Raw genomic sequence first — 21,581 nt, 5'->3', positions numbered from 1 at the left:
TGCATCAATTAACCTTTCACAGTCTCTCAGCACATTAGAGCTCTGCCTACAGTTATTTCAATGGTCCAAATACTCCAGCAGAAACTTAAAAGTACAGTGTTGTTATTGCTATCATTTGTTTATCAGACAAAAATATTTTGTATACTATAGACACAACTGATTACTTTTCCCACAACTTTTACTTTCTATTTGGAAAAGCAAGGTAGAAAGTCTAAATACTGTTTTTGGTATTTATAAATGATAGTTAAAATTCAATATAATTAGAACTATAAGAATTTTAGTTTTTTAAGCATGTAACACTACAGGAGAACAGAGAAATATTGAGAGGAAGTTGAGCACAGCACATTTCCATAAATGAAGAGACCTGGAGTTTTAAACCAAACCTTGTAATTAATTATCTATATATGATACTGGACAAAACATTTCATCTCTCAGGCCTTTATTATAATTTACTAATTCTACTATCCAAGGTGGAGAAAATATAATTTCATCAGGGTAGTATAGAGGTCAACATTAGCTCAGAGTTTATTTTCATTCGGTACAATTTACCACTGCCTTTTGAATTTGATTTTTTTTTCCTTTGGATAGCATCACTTGGAGTAAATCTTTGTTTACCATTCCTGATTCCTGGTTAGCAGACCCACTACCTAACATAGTAGTTTAAAAGTGGCCTTAACACATTCCCTGTGAGAAGTTTAAGGTCATATATGAGCAAAGAGAGAATACTTCTTACACTTACGTTAGCCTGCAGTTGGGCAAAATCATACAGCACAAAGCCTATTTTAAAATAAAGTGTTGAATATCTCATGTAATTTATTGACTACTGTACTGAAAAAGAAATACAGAATGGTTGCATGGGTACAGAATGGCTGTAAGTGTATTGGTCGTTTCCCCTCGTGATCATGTGGTTGACTGAGAACTGACTGCTGCCACTGCCCAGCATCATATGAGAGTAAGTACCACATATTGCTGGCCCAGGAAGACATTAAAATTCAAAGTTTGAAGTACAGTAGCCCCCTCTTATCTGCAAAGGATACAATTCCAAGACCCCCAGTGGATGCCTAAAACTGGGGTTAGTACTGAAGCCTATATGTATTCTTTTACTATACTGATGGTTGGGTAGCATATACAGCATGGATGTGCTGACAAAGGGATAATTCATGTCCCGAGTGGGACAGAGCAAGGCAGTGTGAGATTTTATTACACTATTAAAATGGCACATCATTTAAAGCTTATGAATTATTTCTGAAATTTTCCATTTAATATTTTTGGACCATAGTTGACCGTGGGTAACTGAAACCGTGGAAAGTGAAACCATGGATAAGGGGGGCTACTGTATGGTTTCTACTCAATGAGTATCGCTTTCATACCATTGTATAGTCAAAAAATCATTAAGTGGAACCATAATTAAGTCAGGGATTATCTGTATGTGTGTGTGTGTTTCATATATATATGAAACAGGTCAACTGGCAGATGGAGATTACATATATTTCTAATGGCTCATTGCTTTTATTCATAATGGGATATGAACTTACTTTACTTGTGCTGTTCCCTGTGGCAAAGCAAAATAAAGTTCGGGAGCATTTATTGGAATTGCAGGTATTGTAATCTTAAACTTCTGAATTTTCTGAGTATTGATAAAAATCATTGATTACTCAAATAAGTTTTCCTTTTATTTAAATCAAACAAAATTATTTTATAGTAGTCATATCTGTCTTTTAAATTGCTAACTTTCCTAAGTAATAATTTCACAATGCCTTTGTTGTCAGTAGAACATTTGACTTCTGTTTCTCCTGTAGTGGTGATAGGTATTTCAGCTACCATTTACCTTAACAATGAATATTTATCATATAAAAATTTTTCAGTTATATATGTTAGAAAACTCCATTTAAATCAGCTTAAGCAAAAAGGAGAAATTTAATGGCTCAGCTTCCTGAATAAAACAAGCAGTGCTGACTTCGTTCGGCATGGCTGGATGGCTGGATTTAAGGATCCAGAATATGTCCTCAGGACCTCTGTTTTTTTCTCCTTTTGGTTTGCTGACCAAATTGGTTCACTGCTATGCTAATTACCAGTTAGCTGAACTGTCCATTTCTATTTTAAATTCTTACTTAATGGAGAGGTATTCTCCTAAATAATTTTTAGGCACTGTATCAGTCAGAGTTCCACCAGAAAAAAAAATACAACTAGTAGGAATAATAAATATGTATAGTTTTCTTGTAAGGAATTGGTTTATGCAGTTGTGGGAGCTAGCTAGTTAGATGAAAATGCTTAGGGCGGGCAGTTGGGAAGGCAGGCTGGAAGTATTGAACAAGAGCTGATGCTGCAGTCCACATTTGGAATTTCTTCTTCAGGGAAACCTTGGTTCGGCTTTTAAACTTTTCAACGGATTAAATCAAGCCCATCCAGATGATTGAGGGTCATCTTTACTTAAAGTCAGATGATTCTAGATGTGAATCACATATACAGCACACCTTCACAAACACCTATGTTGGTGTTTGACTGAAAAACTGGAGACTATAGCTTACTAAATTGACATGGAAAGGTGAATATTATAGACACTGATTTAGAAGAAAAATGTCATGAAAGGTGAGAAGCAAACAATAACCTGAGACTTTTCTAGGAAAAATTCTAATACAAGATTTAAACGATCTGTTCTCTTTGCAAAACTAATTGGCCTCCAAGTTAGAAATTACTAAAATTGGGAAAAGATCACCATGATTGAATAGCCTATTTTTAATTCTTTGACTATGACACTAACAAGAGTTTGTTAGAAGATACTGCTTCTATCAATTAACAATCTGCAACCCAACCATCTCTGAGTATTCATAAGTTGTAAAGCTCATTTATCTTCAATGATATTGCTCCTCATTCCCTCTAGAAGTAGAGGTTAGATACCTTAGAATTTCCTGTTGTATTCCCAGAACCTTGAGCTCAGTAGGTGCTAAATTAATATTTCTAGGGGGCTTCCCTGGTGGCGCAGTGGTTGAGAGTCCGCCTGCCGATGCAGGGGACGCAGGTTTGTGCCCCGGTCCAGGAAGATCCCACATGCCGCGGAGCAGCTGGGCCCGTGAGCCATGGCCGCTGAGCCTGTGCGTCCGGAGCCTGTGCTCCGCGGCGGGAGAGGCCACAACAGTAAGAGGCCCGCGTACCGCAAAAAAAAAAAAAAAAAAAAAAAAAAAAAAAAATTCTAGGAAGAAATGATGGATAGGGAGGGGAAGGGAGAACTGGATAAAAAATATATTCCCATATATGTCTTGTCTCTTGTGAAGATGCATCTTCAAGATGAATTTCTGGAACAAATATTGCTGGATGAAAGAGATTTTAAATGCATATTTAATTTTGTTAGATACTCCTCAAATTCCCACCACAGTGATTGTAGAAGTTGGAGATTTCAGCAAGCTCTCCAGATGATTATTGCACACAGTAAAGTTTGAGGATCACTGTTTCAGAACATGGATATTTACCTTTCTGAGTATTAACCCTTTGTCCAAAAAATACACCTATAGGAATACATATTTGCTGGCATACTTGTCAGTTTGTACAGCCTACAAAACTGGTTGTCGATGGAACCCCTAAAGGTCACCCTGGTCAAGAAACCCTGGTCTAACAGCATCTATCAATTATTAAAATACCTGTTTTGCCAACTGAGCAAGGACAGTTGTTTCCCTTCATCAGCTTCCTTTGGTCTCTGCGGTCTTAGCCACGTTTAGCCTGCCCTTGATCCTGCCTTTCTACTTAAAACTAAATCAAGAAATTTGAATAATGTCACTTATGAAGAAGTTATTGCTTTATAGGAGGTTTGCCTTATTTTTCCAAGTATATCTGCTCTTCGCAGCTAGGGAAGTGAACATCAAAGAAATCTTTATTTTCTACAGTGTGGTTTTATCTATGTAACCATATGATTTTATTGTCACTGCAATATTATTGTACATATTATTCCAACAGCAAACCGAGATGGGCACACAAGTATAAACAATAAATAATATATTTAAAAAAAAACTATGCTGTAGTTAAAGTTTCATTTTCACCATGCTATTTTTTCCTCCGTTTAGTAAGAATTTAAAGTAGAAATTGACAGTTCAACTAACTGGTAATTAGCATAGCAGTGAACCAGTTTTGTTCAGCAGTCCACAACTTCATGGATACTTACCTTAGCTGCCTCTGAGACAGCCATCTGTGTTATTTCAGCTCAGAAGAAATGCCTTTATAAACCAGTAGGACTTCCTTAAGTGCAGAAATTAGGTTATACATCTCTGCATGTTTCAAGGTGCAACTTTTTCACATCGAATATATCGCTGCAAATATTCTACTGTTCCACATGAATCAAGTATATTGAGCATGAGCTTTTGAGTACTGACATCCTGCATCCTGACCCCTGAAGGAGTCCTAAGATAGCGTTGCCCTTGGTCATGAAAAGTAATATGCCCAAACTGTAAAATGCGTTCTTCGTATTAAATGGAATGACACCTTGAGATCTTCCAGACAGGCAGACTTCCTGAGAAAAATCTGGAGGCTCAATATATTCCATAAATATATTTTATGAAAGTTATTGTAGTACTAGAATGCTGCTCTCTAATCATCCTATTTTCACCCAATTAACTAACTATCAAGTCCTGTTGACACAGACCCCAAAATATATCTTGAATCTCTTTCCTCTTTTCCATTTACCCCTGTGCTAATGCGTACCTACCAAACCAGTATCTCCTTATCTAATCCATCCAACATTCTCAGTCCATCTTCCTCATGGGGAACATCATTACATTCTTAAAATTACTGTTGATTGTATAAATATCTTACTTTAAGGAAAGAAACAAAACGTTTGCTACATTCTGGGAGTAGATGGTCTAACCCCCTTAGGAATACATCCAAGTGCTATTATAACCTGGTATCTATAGGTAGGTAGACTTTAATACTGAGGGGATGCCATTAAAAATGAAAATTGGCCAGACACAGGAATACTAAATCTTATCATGAACTAATATCACTACTCCCTACAAGTTCTCCAAAGGGAATTATGTGCAAAAGAGGTCAATGCAATCAAACTGAGGCAAAGCCATAATTTATTATTAGCGAATGATTTGGGCCCAGAGAATTACAGTGAGCTACTCTGGATAATGTGGAAAACCAACTTATTTTCATATGCTAGAATGGCCTTATCCATATTTTTTGCCCCTTTAACATAATTTTAAGTCTGAGTTTTAGATTTTATTTTCCAATATGAGGAAGTCAGTCCAGAGCTTATACAGATATATGTAGATGTATAGATAGAGAGAGAAAATTAGTACAGGCAGATACATAGTTAAGTTGTGAGCATACAATGCTGAATAAAGCAGATATGACCTTTGTCTTCTTGGAGATTGTAGTCTACTTAGTAAACAGATCTTAACCTTATCATTGTGTGTGTATGTGTGTATCTATTTTATGCAATTAAATAAAGAAGGGTGTGATAAAAAATACAGAATGCCATGAGATTCTATCAGGCAGACTTAATTGGTATTGGAAAAGCAGGAAATGTCTTTCATAGAAATTGACATTTAACTTGAAAACTAAAGCCAAGATCAGAATAGCATGGTAGAAATTACTTTCCAGACTTGGAGACAGAATATGTGAAGTGGAGAAAGGAAGAAAATTTGTGGATTGTTTAAGGCACTGAAAGATGATCAAGGTATTAGAATTTTATAGAAGGATACTGCTAGATGGCCAAGGTATTAGAAGCAGGGAAATATATTACTAGATGGAGCTGGAGAGATAGGCAGAGACTAGAACATGCAACCATTGTGGGCAGTGTTACGAATATGAGGTTTTATTTCGACTGTTAGCAGCTATAGAAGGGTTTTATAATACATAATCCACCTTGAGGATGGATACAGCCTATTTGTGAGACCCTCAAAAAACAGGAGATGGTGCAAGATAAGAAGAGAGTAATATCCTGGAATTAGTATTGGAGAAGGCACTGATTTTATATCTATTCCTGAGGTTCTTGTAAGAAAACCACATTTTCAGTGACTGCTGGGAAAGGGTGACCTCGAGAGATGCTAAGTTTCACTAAGTTTCAGTGAAGGCAAAAAGGTGGAATGAACATTCAAAGTATAGTCTTAGGATATTGAGGAGTTTGCGATCATAGAGTAGGAGATTCAGAGGGCAGATCAGAAGGATTTGGGTAGGAAGAGAGGCGTTTGTATCAGTGGATAGAGGTTAGGCCGCCCTACACTTGGAGCAGAGACCTGTGTAAATAAGGGTGAGAATATTGAAAAATTTTGTTTTAGATATAGATGGGTCTCTAAGGTTTCAGTTACAGCCTGAGAATAATGGCTGCCTGGGAGTCGAAATGTTAGGCCAAGTATGTTATTATCTTTTAGGTGGTTAGATGCGCTAGTTGCAATTTAAGTGTAGCCATGGCTGGTAGGCATGAATGAGTGAACATAAACCAAGTGTCAGGCAACATCAATCCAGGGAAAGAGGATTAGGTATTAATCCCACTGTGTCCCAATCTATGTTAAACACTGATGAAGTATCTATGTGATGAAGATAAAAGGAAATAATAATACAATAATATGCAAATCTTTCTGTTTCTCCACTTTTTTTATCACTTCCTTTTTACAATGGCAGGTTTATTACTTGCTGAGTTAACTCCTAGCTCTCAGAATGTGGAGAATGAAAAACAAATGGAAAGAAAAGCCTAAGAGACAAATTTGTTTAAAATAATAAAAAGATGAGTTAGAGGCAGTGTTGGGGTAAGATGGGGACTGAGAGAGGCTGTATTTGAATTTGTGAGAGAGTTTAGCCAGGTTGAATTTAGGAAGGACAGTTGGATATCTATGTCTTGAATAATATATTAAGTTTTTAAAAAATGAAGAAAGATGGTTTTTAAAACTTATTGTCCATTATTAATATCCTTCTTCTCTGTGTTTTCATGGGAGACAAAAGAAAAAAGTTTCAGATGCTTTCTGTTTGTATATTTATTTTATATTTACGTATTTATGCCAAGTTGGGGTTATATGAGGATTACATGTGAACATTATAAAATGATTGCTTTATATAGAGTTAGCATTTCAATATATATTTCCTAAGGCAGTATGATTTTTGATTGTTCAAAATGTTCAGTGCAAAAATTATCTGAATCTTCAAATAGAACATTAAACAATGTAGTGTTTTACTCCTGGCACGTTAGCTTCCGAGTACAGAAACCCACTGAAGCCAGCTCAGATGTATTTGGATCTCCCAAGAGGATATGGAGACTCCCATGGGTGTACATAACAAAGGACCCAGGACTCCTGGGTCCTAGAGAACTCCTTGCCCGAGCACCACATGGCTCCTTCCATCCCATCTCTATCTCATGACTCCCCTACTTCTTTACACAGGCTCTGGTATTCCTCCTCTCTCAACGCCCCCAACCCCTCCCCACCCATGTTAGCACAGCTGCCCACTAGGTGAGCTCCACACTGTTTGGTTTGGATTAGTGAGAGAAAGGGTCTTAGTGATTCAGCTCAGCCTATGATTTGGTTTCAGTTCCATCACACGTCCCCCCTTGGCCTCAGTATCAGTAACCAGGGGAGGGATAATACTGGCACATAGGGCTGCCCCTCTCAGGAGCACTAACTGAGTGGGGCAGGTTCAGGTAAATAAGAATGTTGACTGACATATCTAATACAGTAACACTTCTGGCGGGATTATTAGTGGGAATGTTTCCAGAATATGGAGTAGCCAGCTGAGAGAAGTAATCTATGTGAACTTTCATTTCTGTGTGTTTATGTATGAACTGAAAACCAAGTTCAAGAGAGATTTTTCAAACAATGAAAGCAAAAACCCCTATCAAGGAAAACTCAATAAATAACTGTCTTGAACAGTCTTGGCTAGACAGAGAAAATAGTTTGTTTATCTTCCACATCCCTTAAGCAGCAGGAGCTGATAAAAATTGAATTTAAACTGCTAACTCCAAAGACTCATTACCCTTTAATATTCACAATTGCATTTTAGAATTATGATGCTAAATATCTAATATTTCTACTTTAGTTCTGAGTATACTTTAATTACTCTGTATAATGTAGAAAATCACTTTCTTGCTCAATTTTTGTATATACAATGGAAGAAAAAATAAAGTTGTATTACTATTGATGTTATTTGGATTACACAGTTATTTTTAAAACAAGACTAAAAAATGAAGTTTCTAATGTAATCCTTGCTAAGAAAGATACATATCATTTTCCTGAAATGTACAGATATGAAATTCTCTAATTTAACACATGATTAATAAACATGGAGGGTTTGCTAGGCCCTAATCAGAACAATGATTTTTTTTTTAATCTAGCAATATGTGGCCCTCTAGTTTTATGTCTCACTCCCCTCTCATTCATTTCTTAACCAAAATCTTGTTGTGTAACTTTATTTTTCAGCAGTTAAAATGAATGATAGATAATTTATTGTGAGGACTCTGAAAATTTCTAAATTCCATCATTAAGCTATAATCAAAATGTTAGGGGTAAGAATGATGACACAAAACCAGGGTTGACTATGCAGTTAAAGGATGTGGATAGGACTCTGATCTGTTTAAATTCCCCTTTGTTCTTTTGGACAAAGTACAAAAGCAGGGAAGAATCATTTAAAATAGATATCACTGGGACAAGTAAGTCTTATATTTATCAGCTAAAGAAAAAAAGTACATGTTTTAAGACATCAGTATGTGTAACGACTGCTTTGCCTTAAAGCATAAGGACGATTAGGGTCGTAACTCTGTAAGCACAGTGCTCTGTCACTGTCGATGAGTGCTCCCTTTGTGACTTTTGATTTATGTCAGGCAAGTTTACCAACAATACTCAAAGTTTCTTACTATCCCCAATTGTATAAAAAAACGTATATATCTGTAGTAAAATAGGACTAGTCATGTAATCAACAAAGATGTCAGATAAAATCAGTTTCCCATATTAGATGAGATAAGGAAGCCAAAATGACAAACTCCTATTTACTACAGCTGCCAAATTATAATGAATGAACTGGGTGAATAATTAAAAGTTTGAAAGAAATGTTCCTGTCCTTTACGAACTAATAGTTAAACATATCTTAGAGACAGTAGTTGGGATGTTGTCTTATTTTAATTTTAATTTTTTTGTTAGTGGGAATTGAATAGAATGACATTTAAAAAATAAGTGAAGAATAAGAGAATAGCAATCTCAATTCAATTTCTTCTTTATTCTGGAGAATAAAAAATAATTGCTATCGCAGGAAAGAACAGGGAAAGAAGAAATGTCAGTATTGCAAATCAGAGGGAATGGAGCATCGGACAGATTTGGGAATGGTCTCCACCAATCACCATGAGCTGGACACACGCATTGCTACACTGGGGTCTCGGCTGTACTAGAAGCAGCAAAAGATACTTGGTTTCTGGTGGGAGGAGCTGCTGAAAGTGTGACTGAGAACCCTGGAAATTAAGAGAGTTAAATGTTCAGAAACACTGAATAAGATGGAATAAATGAGATTTCAAACCACCATCTTTGCTTCTTTTTAGGGAGTTTGTGGAATAGAGCATAGCCTTACCTGTTGGTTTCTCAGCCCAGAGGCAGAAACAATAAAGTACAAAACTATTACATTTCAGTTCAAAAAGCATAATGTAGTCGAATTATGAGAAAAATCAGGCAAACTCAAGATAGGGATAGTCTTCAGCACAACTCACATTTACACGTTAGAAATGGTGACATCATGAACAAAGGAAGGCTGAGGAACTATTAAAAATTAAAGGAGTCTAGAGAGAAAAGACAGTTAAGTGCAATATACGATGCTGGATTGGATTCTAAATTAGAGAAAAAAAGGAATTTTTAATATATAAAACATCATTGGTCAACAGGCAAAATCTGAATAAAAGCTATGCATTGTATCAGTGTTGAACGCATTCAGTTTGATAGATGTACTGTGGTTATGCAGGAGAATGTCCTGGTACTCAGGAGATGCAGGCTGAAGTTTTAGATGAAGAGAATCGTCATGTCTGCAATTTACTATCAAATGGTTAAGCGAGTACTAGAAATAGCCAGAGGAGAAAAGGTGAACAAATGGTGAATCTAGGTGAAGGGTATAGACATTCATTCTATAATTCTTACAACTTTTCTGTAGGTTTGAAATTATTTCAAAATAGTGAGTTAAAAACAAAAGGTGAGTTAAAAACAAAAGGTGTGTCATGTGTAAAATAGAAAAAATCTGACCCTTCTATCTCATAGGTAATTATTAAGATCAGTGAGACAATGGGGTTCACAGAGCACTATTTCCTTTTTCTAAAATTTGGACAAATATTTTATAAGAAAGAAAAGTGAGTTTTTTCAACCCAGCTACATTTATACCACGAGTGAAATTTAGTTAGGTTTTAGATAATTAAAACTTTAGCTTTTGTTTATAATTATAATAGTCATACCTCAATTAAAGAATGCCCTGAGAATAAAGCTTTTCTCTGTAATAATAATAGATAATTTTAAACTAAAATTAAACAGTACTAAAACAAGCAAAGAAACATCTACAGTCATAATCACAGTCATAGTCATGTGACATAATCATAGTCACAGTCATAATCATGTGACTCTGGGTATTTATTGCTTGCAGATTTATGGTCTTAGTGTTACATCCTGGAGAATACTTCCATTTCTTGCACTTCAATTACAAGTGAACAGAGCTCAACATAGTCAGTATTCTGAAATCTGGGGAAGTTAAATTTGATGTAAAGACCACCTTTTACATCACCACTCAGCACTAGTTATTCTGCTATGTGCTGGAAGTACAATGACCAATTCTTTACTGTTTCTTCTAGCTCAATGCCATTTCACATACCCAAAGTCCTCCTGTTCTTTTGATTTTATACTTCCATTAAAAGGGCAAAATTTTGGTGAATCATGTATTTGTACATTTTTTTCATATTTTGGCTTAAGTTTATTCAGATGGGGAGATTACCTCAACCGGTTTTATTATGACCTGGAATAAATATGAGAATCACTTGAATCATTCCTGCAATATTGGTCAGTATCACTGAAAATCTTCTTGCACAAATTATTTACATTTTCCTGACCTCCTTCATTATCATCTGGTTCACTCTTCCTCCATAACTAAACTTTTCAAAGAGCAGTACCCAAAATTACTAGTGTTTTAACAAATACCAAATTCAATGACATCTCGATCTGTATTCTTTCTTAAAAAATTTTTGGGAAGTGATTGACCCAGCCAGCCAGTCCAATTCTCTATCATGGAACTTTTCTCTCTTAGGCCTCGATAAGAGTCTGTGTTATCTCTTTGACCATAACCTCAGATCTTATTTGGTCATCTTTCTTCAACAACATGCCTCCAAGTTTCTTGGCTTGGCACTCCTCTTTTTTTCCTTTTAGGATCACGTGTAATTAAGTCATCTCAATGTGACTTGAGAGAAGTTCCCATCTCCAGGCTCATGTTTCCTCTTCAGCACTCTGTAGATAGTGCAACCACCTACTTCATATGACTAACTATACATAGTCTGTACATAACATGCTATACACAGTGGGCCAGAGCCTCTAACTCTCTATCCCAAAGCCAAGCTACCTGCACACCAGCATCTATTCAGTTCTGTGAAATGGACCAGTCAGAAAAGGAAACTATGAAAGGACAGGCATTTTGGTATGAGGTGAGGAAGAGAGTTTCTTATAATAGGAATAGTGGGCAGTGTTCTACGGTAAGGAAGAGGGAAACTAGGTAATCGTAACAGTAACTTGAGATAACTATGAACAAACTGATTAACAAGTGAGGAAGGAGGAGATGAAAGATGGAAGCAGGAAGAGATAATGATAGAGATGAGAGAGAGAGAGAGAGAATGAGCTAGTGCAGGAGTAGAGGTCAGAGCATTTAGCATGACAATAAAACATAGCACCATATGCCCTTTTATTTGTTCTTCAATGGAGTAGAAAGCTCTTCACCTGAATGACATGTCATTTGAAAATAATTTTTAACTTATTGTGATAAATTGATCTTTCAAGAATACTTGGGGAAATATATACTCATAATAAAATCTGGCTCACACTGTCACAAACCAGTATGCATTAATGTTGAAACAAATTAGTCAAAACCTCCCACAGCAGAAAGAGCTAAAGTTTAAGTACTCTTTAGCTTAAAAGATACCCCATACTGTTAGATGATGCAACAATGTTGAGAAAAGTCACTAAAAACTAATTCACCAAGTTTGTAAAATCAAATATTCTATACTCTAGGTAATCTTAATATTGCTCAGTCACTGGAAATCAGATTATTCTTGAGATTGTATTTAAGTCAAGGCAAGATGGTCTTCCATTTACAAATGTAATTTACTCTCATGAGTAGGTGATCTTGTTATAATATTGTCAGGTTAATTGAAATTGATTTGTGTTTACTAAACATTGTGAATACTAATCAAATATTAGACACTGAAGCGTTGGAGGTATATAAACCTTTGACAGACGCTGTTTGTGCTTCCTAGAAGGATTTATTGTCTCAGAAGTCAACATTGCTTTTCAGCCTTTTCTTCAAAAATTATATAAAGACAAAATGAAAAGAAACGGCCTGCATTTGCTTTATGATATTTTATAAACTGGGAATATTTGGGAGGATTTGGGATTGGTTTGGGGGGAATTATTTATATTTTATTTCCACTGTTACAAATAGCACATTTGCTTTTCCATCTGCTTAATTCCATTCCAGGTTTGCTATTCTCTACCACTCATAGCTTCACTGAGCTCCACATAATAACTTTTATAGGAGACAGGCATTACCAGGCAATTTGAAAAGCAGGTTGAAGATAAAGCCTGATAGCTCACATACCCTGGCCTGGTGACTTGGTTCATTTCTGAAGCTTATTCCAAATTGGCCGTACACATCTCCTGCGGTGTATGTGTATTGGCTCTATGAAGCTTAAAGAAACATTTCCCCTAATACAAAAATAAACCCATCATAATCATTCATTTTGGGGAAATTTTACAGTTGTTAGTTAACCTGCTCCCTCATGCCCTGCAATATTCATTAGCAGATTTCTCTGTTTATGAGTGATATTATATGGAAATGGTTATGGGAAGCTAACAGATGTAACCACTGAAATAGATTAGAAGGAAAAGTTCTGTATTTTACAGATGGTTCTATTGAATATGCTTCCCTTCCCTCCACTTTAACATTTAGTTTTCTTTCAACAGAAAACTTTTCTTTACTGACTATGGAAATGTGGCCAAAGTGGAGCGATGTGACATGGATGGGATGAACAGAACAAGGATAATTGATTCCAAGACAGAGCAGCCAGCTGCACTGGCACTAGACCTAGTCAACAAATTGGTTTACTGGGTAGATCTTTACTTGGACTATGTGGAAGTAGTGGACTATCAAGGAAGAAACAGACATACTATCATCCAAGGCAGACAAGTAAGTAGAATTTGGTTCGGAAATGCAGCTAAGGTAATAAAATGGATGGTATCATACTAGGAAGAAGATTGAAAATTGCAATGTTGAAAATTTCTTATGACGTCAAGCTGCAGTGGGTCATAAAAACTGCGATGTGTTTGCTATATGGGAGAATGTTCTTTACACAGTGTACTGCGTACTCCATAGTATGGGGCAGGGGAGGGGGCTCTCTCCCCCTCTTTCCCTCTATTAAAAAAAGAAAAAAGCACACAAAACAGAAACCAACTGAAATAAATCAAAAAACAACAAACGAAACCAAAAATGCTACACTAGTAAGAAAGAAAAGTATTAGAGTAGGACAGTAAATATGACCTACTTACTAAAAACTAATTTAAGTAGTTCATTTGTAAGAAACTGAACTATCATCTGTCCCATGTGGCATTGGAGATATATATTTTTTTCTGCTAACAATGCATATGCTGGCTCACAAAAGTATCATTATTATTTTAATAGGTTAGATTAAATTTTGCCTTCTGTTGTATTCAGGTACTTCCTAAAATAAGAATTTTGTGAAAAGCACTGAGGTCAAAATTTTTCCCATCTGTATAGTTATCCCCTTGCTGAATTACAAGTTTTTGCAAATAACACTCAATAAACACCTGAAGGAGATCTCTAAGTGGAAATAAGCCTTATTCACTAGTTTACTTTTTAAATTCAATTTTACCTCACTGATCTCACTAATTTTTTGTGAGATTCTCATTCTGTGGAGCTGAAATAAGTGACTCTGTTTTCTTTTGCAGTGCAAGGCACGAATATTCTGTAATTGTCCTGTAAAGTTACTTTGCCTTTATAATCAGCTTTTAAGAATGAAATGTTTTCACTTCCTTGGCAGATAAAAAAAATGCACTAATCTGGGTGGTTAAAAAAAAATGTCCAATATTAGAGGTGAGGTCACTTATTTCTCTCACCTTTGACTGTCCTTAAAACTTTGATTTCCTTGGCAGTCTAGTTATGACCTCAGAGGACCTAGTCTCTAAAATGATTACGATGGACCTTCTTTTTACGTATATGTATTTAAAATTTTAAACCTTGAAACAAGAATGAGGAATTCAAATGATCTTCCCCATGACTACTTTTAAAAGCTTGTTAGTATCTGAAGTTTTTAATTATTCCTTTTTTAACCATTTCTATTGCCTGTGTTTTGCTGGTTCCCTACACATATGCTTACTCTGCCACTACGTAATCCAACAAAGATAAAATTTTGTATTTGTCCTGTAGGCAGAATGGTCTATGCACCACACCAAGCTCCTGCCACCTTTGTTGGGGGTAGTTAGCAGACCAGGCAACAATGTAGGTACTTTATGGTAAACAAACCCTTCTGAAGGAAAGCAGAGAGGCAGTGAGTAAAATTTGATGGCTACTGTGTGAACGTGTTTTTCTGCCCTCACCAGTTGCCCCCTCTGTAGCCATGCTTTCTTTCTCTCCTGAGGCTTGGATTGGCAATTACATAGACAGCGATGTGTTTAGGCCACAATCGCACACTTCCAGATGACTGGCCCCAAACTTTAAGCAAAGCATGCATCAAATAAATGGCAATTAATGGAAGACTTCAGCTTTCTTGTAATTCTTACAGGAAAAAAAAGTATTGCCCAGATCAAAATTGGGTCATAGATATATTTAGTGAATATGATGTCAGTTAGGTGGAAAATATTATTAGTAAATACACACATGCCTCCCCCTACAAACACTTACTGGAGAGTAATACTAACATTGAAAATGATTATTGGGGCTTTAACATAGAATGATTCTCCCCCTTAATTCCTAACTTTCATTTGTAGCCTAGACATGAAGAAAGGAAATACGTCCAAAAACAGCGTGAAAAGCCAGTCTTCTTTTACTCAACATCTCCTATGAGAGGATCAGGAATAGTAATAAAGAGACATGTAAGCTAGAAAGATAGCAAATCAAATGCTTTTGCTTAAGGTATAGAACTGGCATGATTTCCTAAGTAGAAATTTTTGTGATTTTGTTCTCTATAAAATTTTTTTACAGTCAAGCCATGCGTAACTTCTCAAATTCTCTTGACTACAAATCTATAGGAAAAGTACACTAGAAGTACAATATAATGCCAAACGATAATGACAAATGCTTTTTCATCAAAATCTGTACGGCAAATCAATTGACAAATCTACCATACCTCGGTCCAGAACCATTTTAAATTGAGTATACTACAAGGCATGCCCAAAGGCAGTGTGCCTAGCATGTGCCTTTTTGTATGAGAAAATCAGTATACTTATTCTTCCTTTGCTTTACTGGAAGCTTTCCATCAGTTCAAGAAGTCTATTCTTACCCACAGTCCCCAAGACCTGTGCCAAGGAGGAGAGTTACACTGTTAACTGTGAAGTGTCGTGGAGAGCAGTAAACATTGTTATTCTCAAATCAGAGTTCCATTTTCATTATGAATAGGCTTTAGAAAGAGTGCAATTTCTGAGTAGAATGCTGACATTTTCTTTACAATTATTCCAAATATGTGATTTTGTTGTTTACTATTTTCCATGCTGGGGCTGCTATTAGTCTAAATGTAACCTGTATTTTAAAAAAATGGGATTTTCAAAGGTGTTTTCTCATCAGTCCTTTCACAGGTAAAGCAAGCCTTTTACAGATTCTACATATCCATGGCTATATGAAAATGTAGCCCACAAAAATATATCAAATTTTACATAACAGTGCCATAAGCATGTTATTGAATATGCTTGAAAGTTTGGTTCTCACTAGGCTTTGAAAAGTAGCTACTGAACATGTTTTCTTAATGAAACATGAATAAAAATTCTCTCCCATACATTGGGTAGTGCTTTAACCAATACTGCATAATGTTTTATTCTCAGAGAAAAAGTTTAAATTAGTGAAATGTCAAATTCTATGAGAGAAGATAAATGATAATATGGTTGTGACTCTCCAACTATGGGAATTTTCCACAGGAGTAAGTAGCAATCATTTTTTCTTTCAAGTTGAAAGCAACATAATTAAAAATCACAGTCATTTTTGCCCCTTTTTATAGGTCAAACATCTTTATGGTATAACTGTGTTTGAAGACTATTTGTATGCAACCAATTCTGATAACTTCAATATCATACGGATAAACCGATTTAATGGCACTGATATTCATTCATTAATTAAAATGGAAAATGCTCGAGGAATCCGAATCTATCAAAAAAGAACTCAACCAATAGGTAAGATGCAAGACTTCTTCATAGACTTCACAATGGCAAACTGAATGGGGATATGGTCCTTGTGCCTTTGTTTGGTGTTAAAGTGGGTGAGCCATAAATTCTCTTTTTGATAGCAAAAATGTACATGTCTGCATGATGAAATGGAACAGAGCTCCCTTCCCAAGTCTAAATGACAAATTGTTCAGTTGCTATTTAATTGTTTCTACAACCATAGAATTAAAATGACGGCTAGATTTAGATTCAGGAAGGAACTTGCACTCGATGTATGCATATAGGAAACCCAGATGCTAAGACTTTAGGGAATTTTTTTATATCATTCTGGGAAACATTTCAAATTAGGTGATTTCCTTGCAGTATCTGTCTAGTTTTTATTGCAGTCACTGGGGTCTCTTGACTGAACATCCCAATCATTCCTTAACACATGTTAAATAAAAAATAATTTTTAACGAGAAGGCTACAACATTTCTAAGTATTCCTCAAAAACACTAACTACTTTGCATTGTAGGTTAGTGATGCTTGTTCATCAATACAGTTTAGGCTCAATCATATATAGAATAATGTAACATACAAAAACTACCACCCAAATGTCCGTCATCTTTTTGTGCTTCAAATTAAAACGAATTTAGAATTATCTAACCATTAACATAAATTCAGCTTAGGCAATGTATTACCACATATACATATTGTGTTTACAGGAAATTCAAATTTTGAATTCTGTAGGTAACCTTATTAGGGTTTTATATTAGGATTTATTAATTCACCAGTTATTCATTGACCATTTACTATGTGCCAGGAACTATTCTATGTCCATTGAGAATATAGTTGTGATAAAACAGACCAAAACATCATTGCCTCTGTGAGATTTGCATTGTTGTAAAGAAGACATAATTTTAAAAAACCAAGTAAATTATCATTCTATTAGAAGATAGTAAGTGCTATGGAAAAAGGTAAAGCAGATGAGTGTCAGGAATGGGGGTAGTTTGCAATTTTATATTGGATGGTCAGAGGAAGTCCCATTGAGAAGATGAAATTGCATGAAGACTTTAAGTAATTAAAGGAGGAGAGAGGCAGGTAGAAAGATGAGCACACACAAAAACCATGAGGAAGAGCATGCTTGGATTGTTTAGGGAGCAACAAGGAGACCCATAGGTCTGGAGCAGAGTGAAAAGAGGAAAAGAAGTAGGCAATTAAGCTGGAGAAATGAAGGAGGACCATAACAAGTAGGGCCCTGCGTACAGTTGTAAAAACCTTTGCTTATACTTTTAGTGAGATGGGGAGTCCTTAGGAAGCCTTAAGCAGAAGAGTCTCATAATCTGACTGACTTTTTAAAGGAATCAATATGGCTGCTATATTGACAATAGGCTGTCAGGGACAAGGGTGGAAAGTTAGAGATGATGGTGGATTGGACCAAGATGGTAGTAGTGAAGGTGGTGAAAAGTGGCTAGTTAGACTCAGAATATATTTGAAGGTAGAGCCAACAGCATTTCTGAATGGATTTGATGTGGGGTGTAAATTTAAAAAGAGGCAAGGATGATGACAGTTAGGCTGAGCAACTGGAATAATTGAGTTATTTTTGAGATTAAGAAAACTCAGTTTGGAGCAGACTGGGGGCAAAGAGAAAATGTATAATTTTTACATGTTATTTTGAATTTCTGTCATAAATTCAGGTGGAGATTTCAAGGAGGTATTTGAATATATAAGTCTGGAGTGCAGGGGCAAGTCCAAGCTGAACAAAACAATTTGAGAGTCATTGGCATATAGGTGACATTTAAAGCCAGGAAAATGGTTGTGGTCACCAAGGAAGTAACTATAGATGGAGAAGAAAAAAGTTCCAAATAAAGCACACTGGGACACTCCAACAATGAGAAGTCAAAGACAATAGGAAGAACCAAAAGAGGAGACTGAGAAGAAGCTTGTTAACTTCAATTGGCCATTGGATTTAGCAGCATGAAACTCATAGGGATCTGACAAGAGCAGGTTGCAGTGAAGAGAATGTCTGGATAGAAAGGATCTGGGAAAGATAGGAAGGAAAGAAATTATAGAAAATGAGTGAGGATAACTTTGAAAAGTGTTGATATTAGGTGGAGCAGAGAAATGGGGAACTAATTGAAGGATTGCTGTGGGAATTAAGGTTAAAATTAGGATTTTTTACCCCCCCCCCCAAGATGTGGAAACAATGGCACATTTGTATGCTGATGGGCATGATCCAATGCAGAGAGCAAAAGTAATGAAGACAAGACAGTGAGAAACTGGAGAGTTGCTAAGTAGGTAAGAGGAGATGTGATCTAGTATAGAAATGGGATGAGACTGGAAAATAAAAGCAACACTCTTGTGCAAAAAACTAAACTACATTTCAGTTATCTTTTCATTTAGAGAATGCAGAATACAAAAAGAACATAGCACAGTTTTCGAAAGCATGTAAGTTTTAATATTAAAAGAAAATTGTCATATTACTCATAACAATTCCAAGAAAGTCGTGATTGAAAAGAAATATAATTACAGTAATACATAAAATCTTACTGGTATTATTCCTACTACAGCATTTTCTCTTTGACCTTTCTTCTTTTCATCCTCTCCATATAGTACTTTTCCTATTTTTGTTTCTTCTCCACTGTCTACACTCATAAAACAGCCTTCTATTCCATAACCTCCACATGAAAACTCAGCCTTCTCCTTTTGACAGTTACAGTCACACACACAAACACACACACACACACACACAAAATTCATTTTGTGGAAGGGTTCTCCAAATGGCAGTGGACTCAAAATTGAAGAAAAAAATTTATCTCAGCACTTCTCAATAAAGGTAATCACTGAAGCACCTATCTTAATTATATGGGCACCTAAATTTATCCTAATTTAGGTGCCCATATAATAGATTATTTCAGAAGAAATCCTTTCTCTGCCTAACTACCTAACCTAGGATATTTTAACAGTATTTTTTTTTATATTTGCCAGAAAAGTGTATTTTTTAAAAGTGCAATAAGCATGTACCAAAAAACCATGTTACTTTTATTTTGCTTACATGTAAACAGTTTAGGTTAATATAAAAGCATTTTATCTTCTCAGAATTTTTTTAAAAAGTAGACTTAGGAGGATTTTGGCAAATCCCTACCTTTTCTTTTTTGGGGTTTAAACTCTTTTCCAATTGATTATGATACAAAATATTTGGGTATATAGATTTTTGCTAGGATTTCCTCTTGCACTGTCAAAGTTTCAACATACTGATGCACATAATTATCTTGTCTTTGGAGAATTTCAAGCATGCTCTTTTTCATCTGTTGTAGTCAGAAGCCATGCATGTGAAGTGGATCCATATGGAATGCCAGGGGGATGTTCACACATCTGTCTGCTCAGCAGCAGTTACAAAGCACGGACCTGTCGCTGCAGGACTGGCTTCAACTTGGGAAGTGATGGCAGGTCATGCAAAAGTATGTTATTGAAAATCAAACATTTGCCAGCAGCTAATGCTTCAGAATAGGGTTCTTAGTATTAATTAGGAGCATCAGCATCAGTAATAACGTGAGACATCATCAGGCCAAATTTGCCTGTGAATGTGTACAAGCCATTTTTCTCAGAATCAGTATTTAGTTGTTTTTTTTTCTCTCTTTTGTATGTGTGTGATAATGTGAATGAGAAACCTAATTGGGCTGTAGAGTCACCAAATTTATGGATCTTTGGGAACCGTACTTTAGGGAAGATTTTTAGGAAGATCCTTTCCTTAATTCCCTAAAGAATGTTCATGATCTAATGAGCCTGAATCGTCGGTTAACCAGATTTTCTCTTTTTTGAACCAAGATGCTGCCTCTAGTAATAGGTGCGTTTAGTCCAACAAAAATCCACATTAAGTAATATTTCACTTTATCCAGCATTGGGGATGAAATTCCTTTCATTATTTCACTTTCCAAGTAACTGGAACTATACTAATTAAATATCAATCTCTTTAACAATTTTTTTAAAAAGTTATCTAGTAGTTGGACATATCTTTGTTTTATTTTTGAAATATGCTAGAATAACTTAATTATTCTTTATTTAAATAAGCTAATAAATATTTTTCACACATTACTTTTGTTAAGTTTAAATTTTTACACAAAAATTAATTAAGCGCTTTACTCAGGGTCCGCATAATCAGATGTAGTTTTAATGGCCCTCATAGAAATGGTGTCCATGTGGAGACTGTTGGTTTTTAGATGTCCCACAAATACCATAATTTTTAAGATTATGATGACTGCTTTTTTTTTTTTTTTTTTTTTTTTTTTTTTTTTGCGGTACGCGGGCCTCTCCCTGCTGTGGCCTCTCCCGTTGCGGAGCACAGGCTCCGGACGCGCAGGCTCAGCGGCCATGGCTCACGGGCCCAGCCGCTCTGCGGCATGTGGGATCCAGACCGGGGCACGAACCCGTGTCCCCTGCATCGGCAGGCGGACTTTCAACCACTGCGCCACCAGGGAAGCCCCTGATGACTGCTTTTTACAGTGTATATTTTGTCTTGATTTATTTTTGGCTGTGCTCCCTCTCTGACCACTGCCCTGCCATCTCTTTTGCTTTCTTATCGTATGCTTGCTGAGGACTATGAAATGAGATCTCTAAATTTGTTATAATTTTAAGTCTAAGTGGTTAGAATTCATAGTGCAAATATTTTTAAATTGAGAACCCAAGAGACTTAACTGTGATAAAATACATGCCTTTTAGTACTTTTTTTTATGTCCAGCTTTGTATCAAATGCTAGGAATGTAGAGACACCAGCTCTCATGTTCAAGAAATCCTCTGGATAATTGAAGGTTTTGTGTCAGAAGCCTCAAGATAGGGGTAGTTTTGTGTGCGTGTGTGCGTGTGTGTGTGTGTGTACCCAGCCTTTAAACTGCTCTGGTTACCACTTGGCAAGTGATGGCATGTCATGCAAAAATACAGTCATGCACATTTATGCATACATATATACATGTGTGTGTATATATGTATATGTACATTTATATATGTGTACACATACATACA

The 21,581-nt window shown here is 35.9% G+C and overlaps 1 protein-coding gene across 1 annotated transcript in view; it reads left to right on the top strand.

The window, feature by feature from the left end:
* Window positions 1–21,581, top strand: part of LRP1B (LDL receptor related protein 1B) — a gene marked incomplete at its 3' end in the record, with an annotated part of 1,833,965 nt that overhangs the window by 983,890 nt on the left and 828,494 nt on the right. The window contains exons 8-10 of the mRNA XM_082841888.1: window positions 13,161–13,383; window positions 16,421–16,592; window positions 19,880–20,023. Of these exons, the coding sequence (XP_082698014.1) occupies window positions 13,161–13,383; window positions 16,421–16,592; window positions 19,880–20,023 (539 nt within the window). The remainder of the gene's footprint in view (window positions 1–13,160; window positions 13,384–16,420; window positions 16,593–19,879; window positions 20,024–21,581) is intronic.

This window comes from Leucopleurus acutus (assembly GCF_964270905.1).
Source record: "Leucopleurus acutus genome assembly, chromosome: 6".
Lineage (NCBI taxonomy): Eukaryota > Metazoa > Chordata > Mammalia > Artiodactyla > Delphinidae > Leucopleurus > Leucopleurus acutus.
Note: the sequence above shows the minus strand (reverse complement) of the source record. Positions and strands in the feature narration are given on the sequence as shown.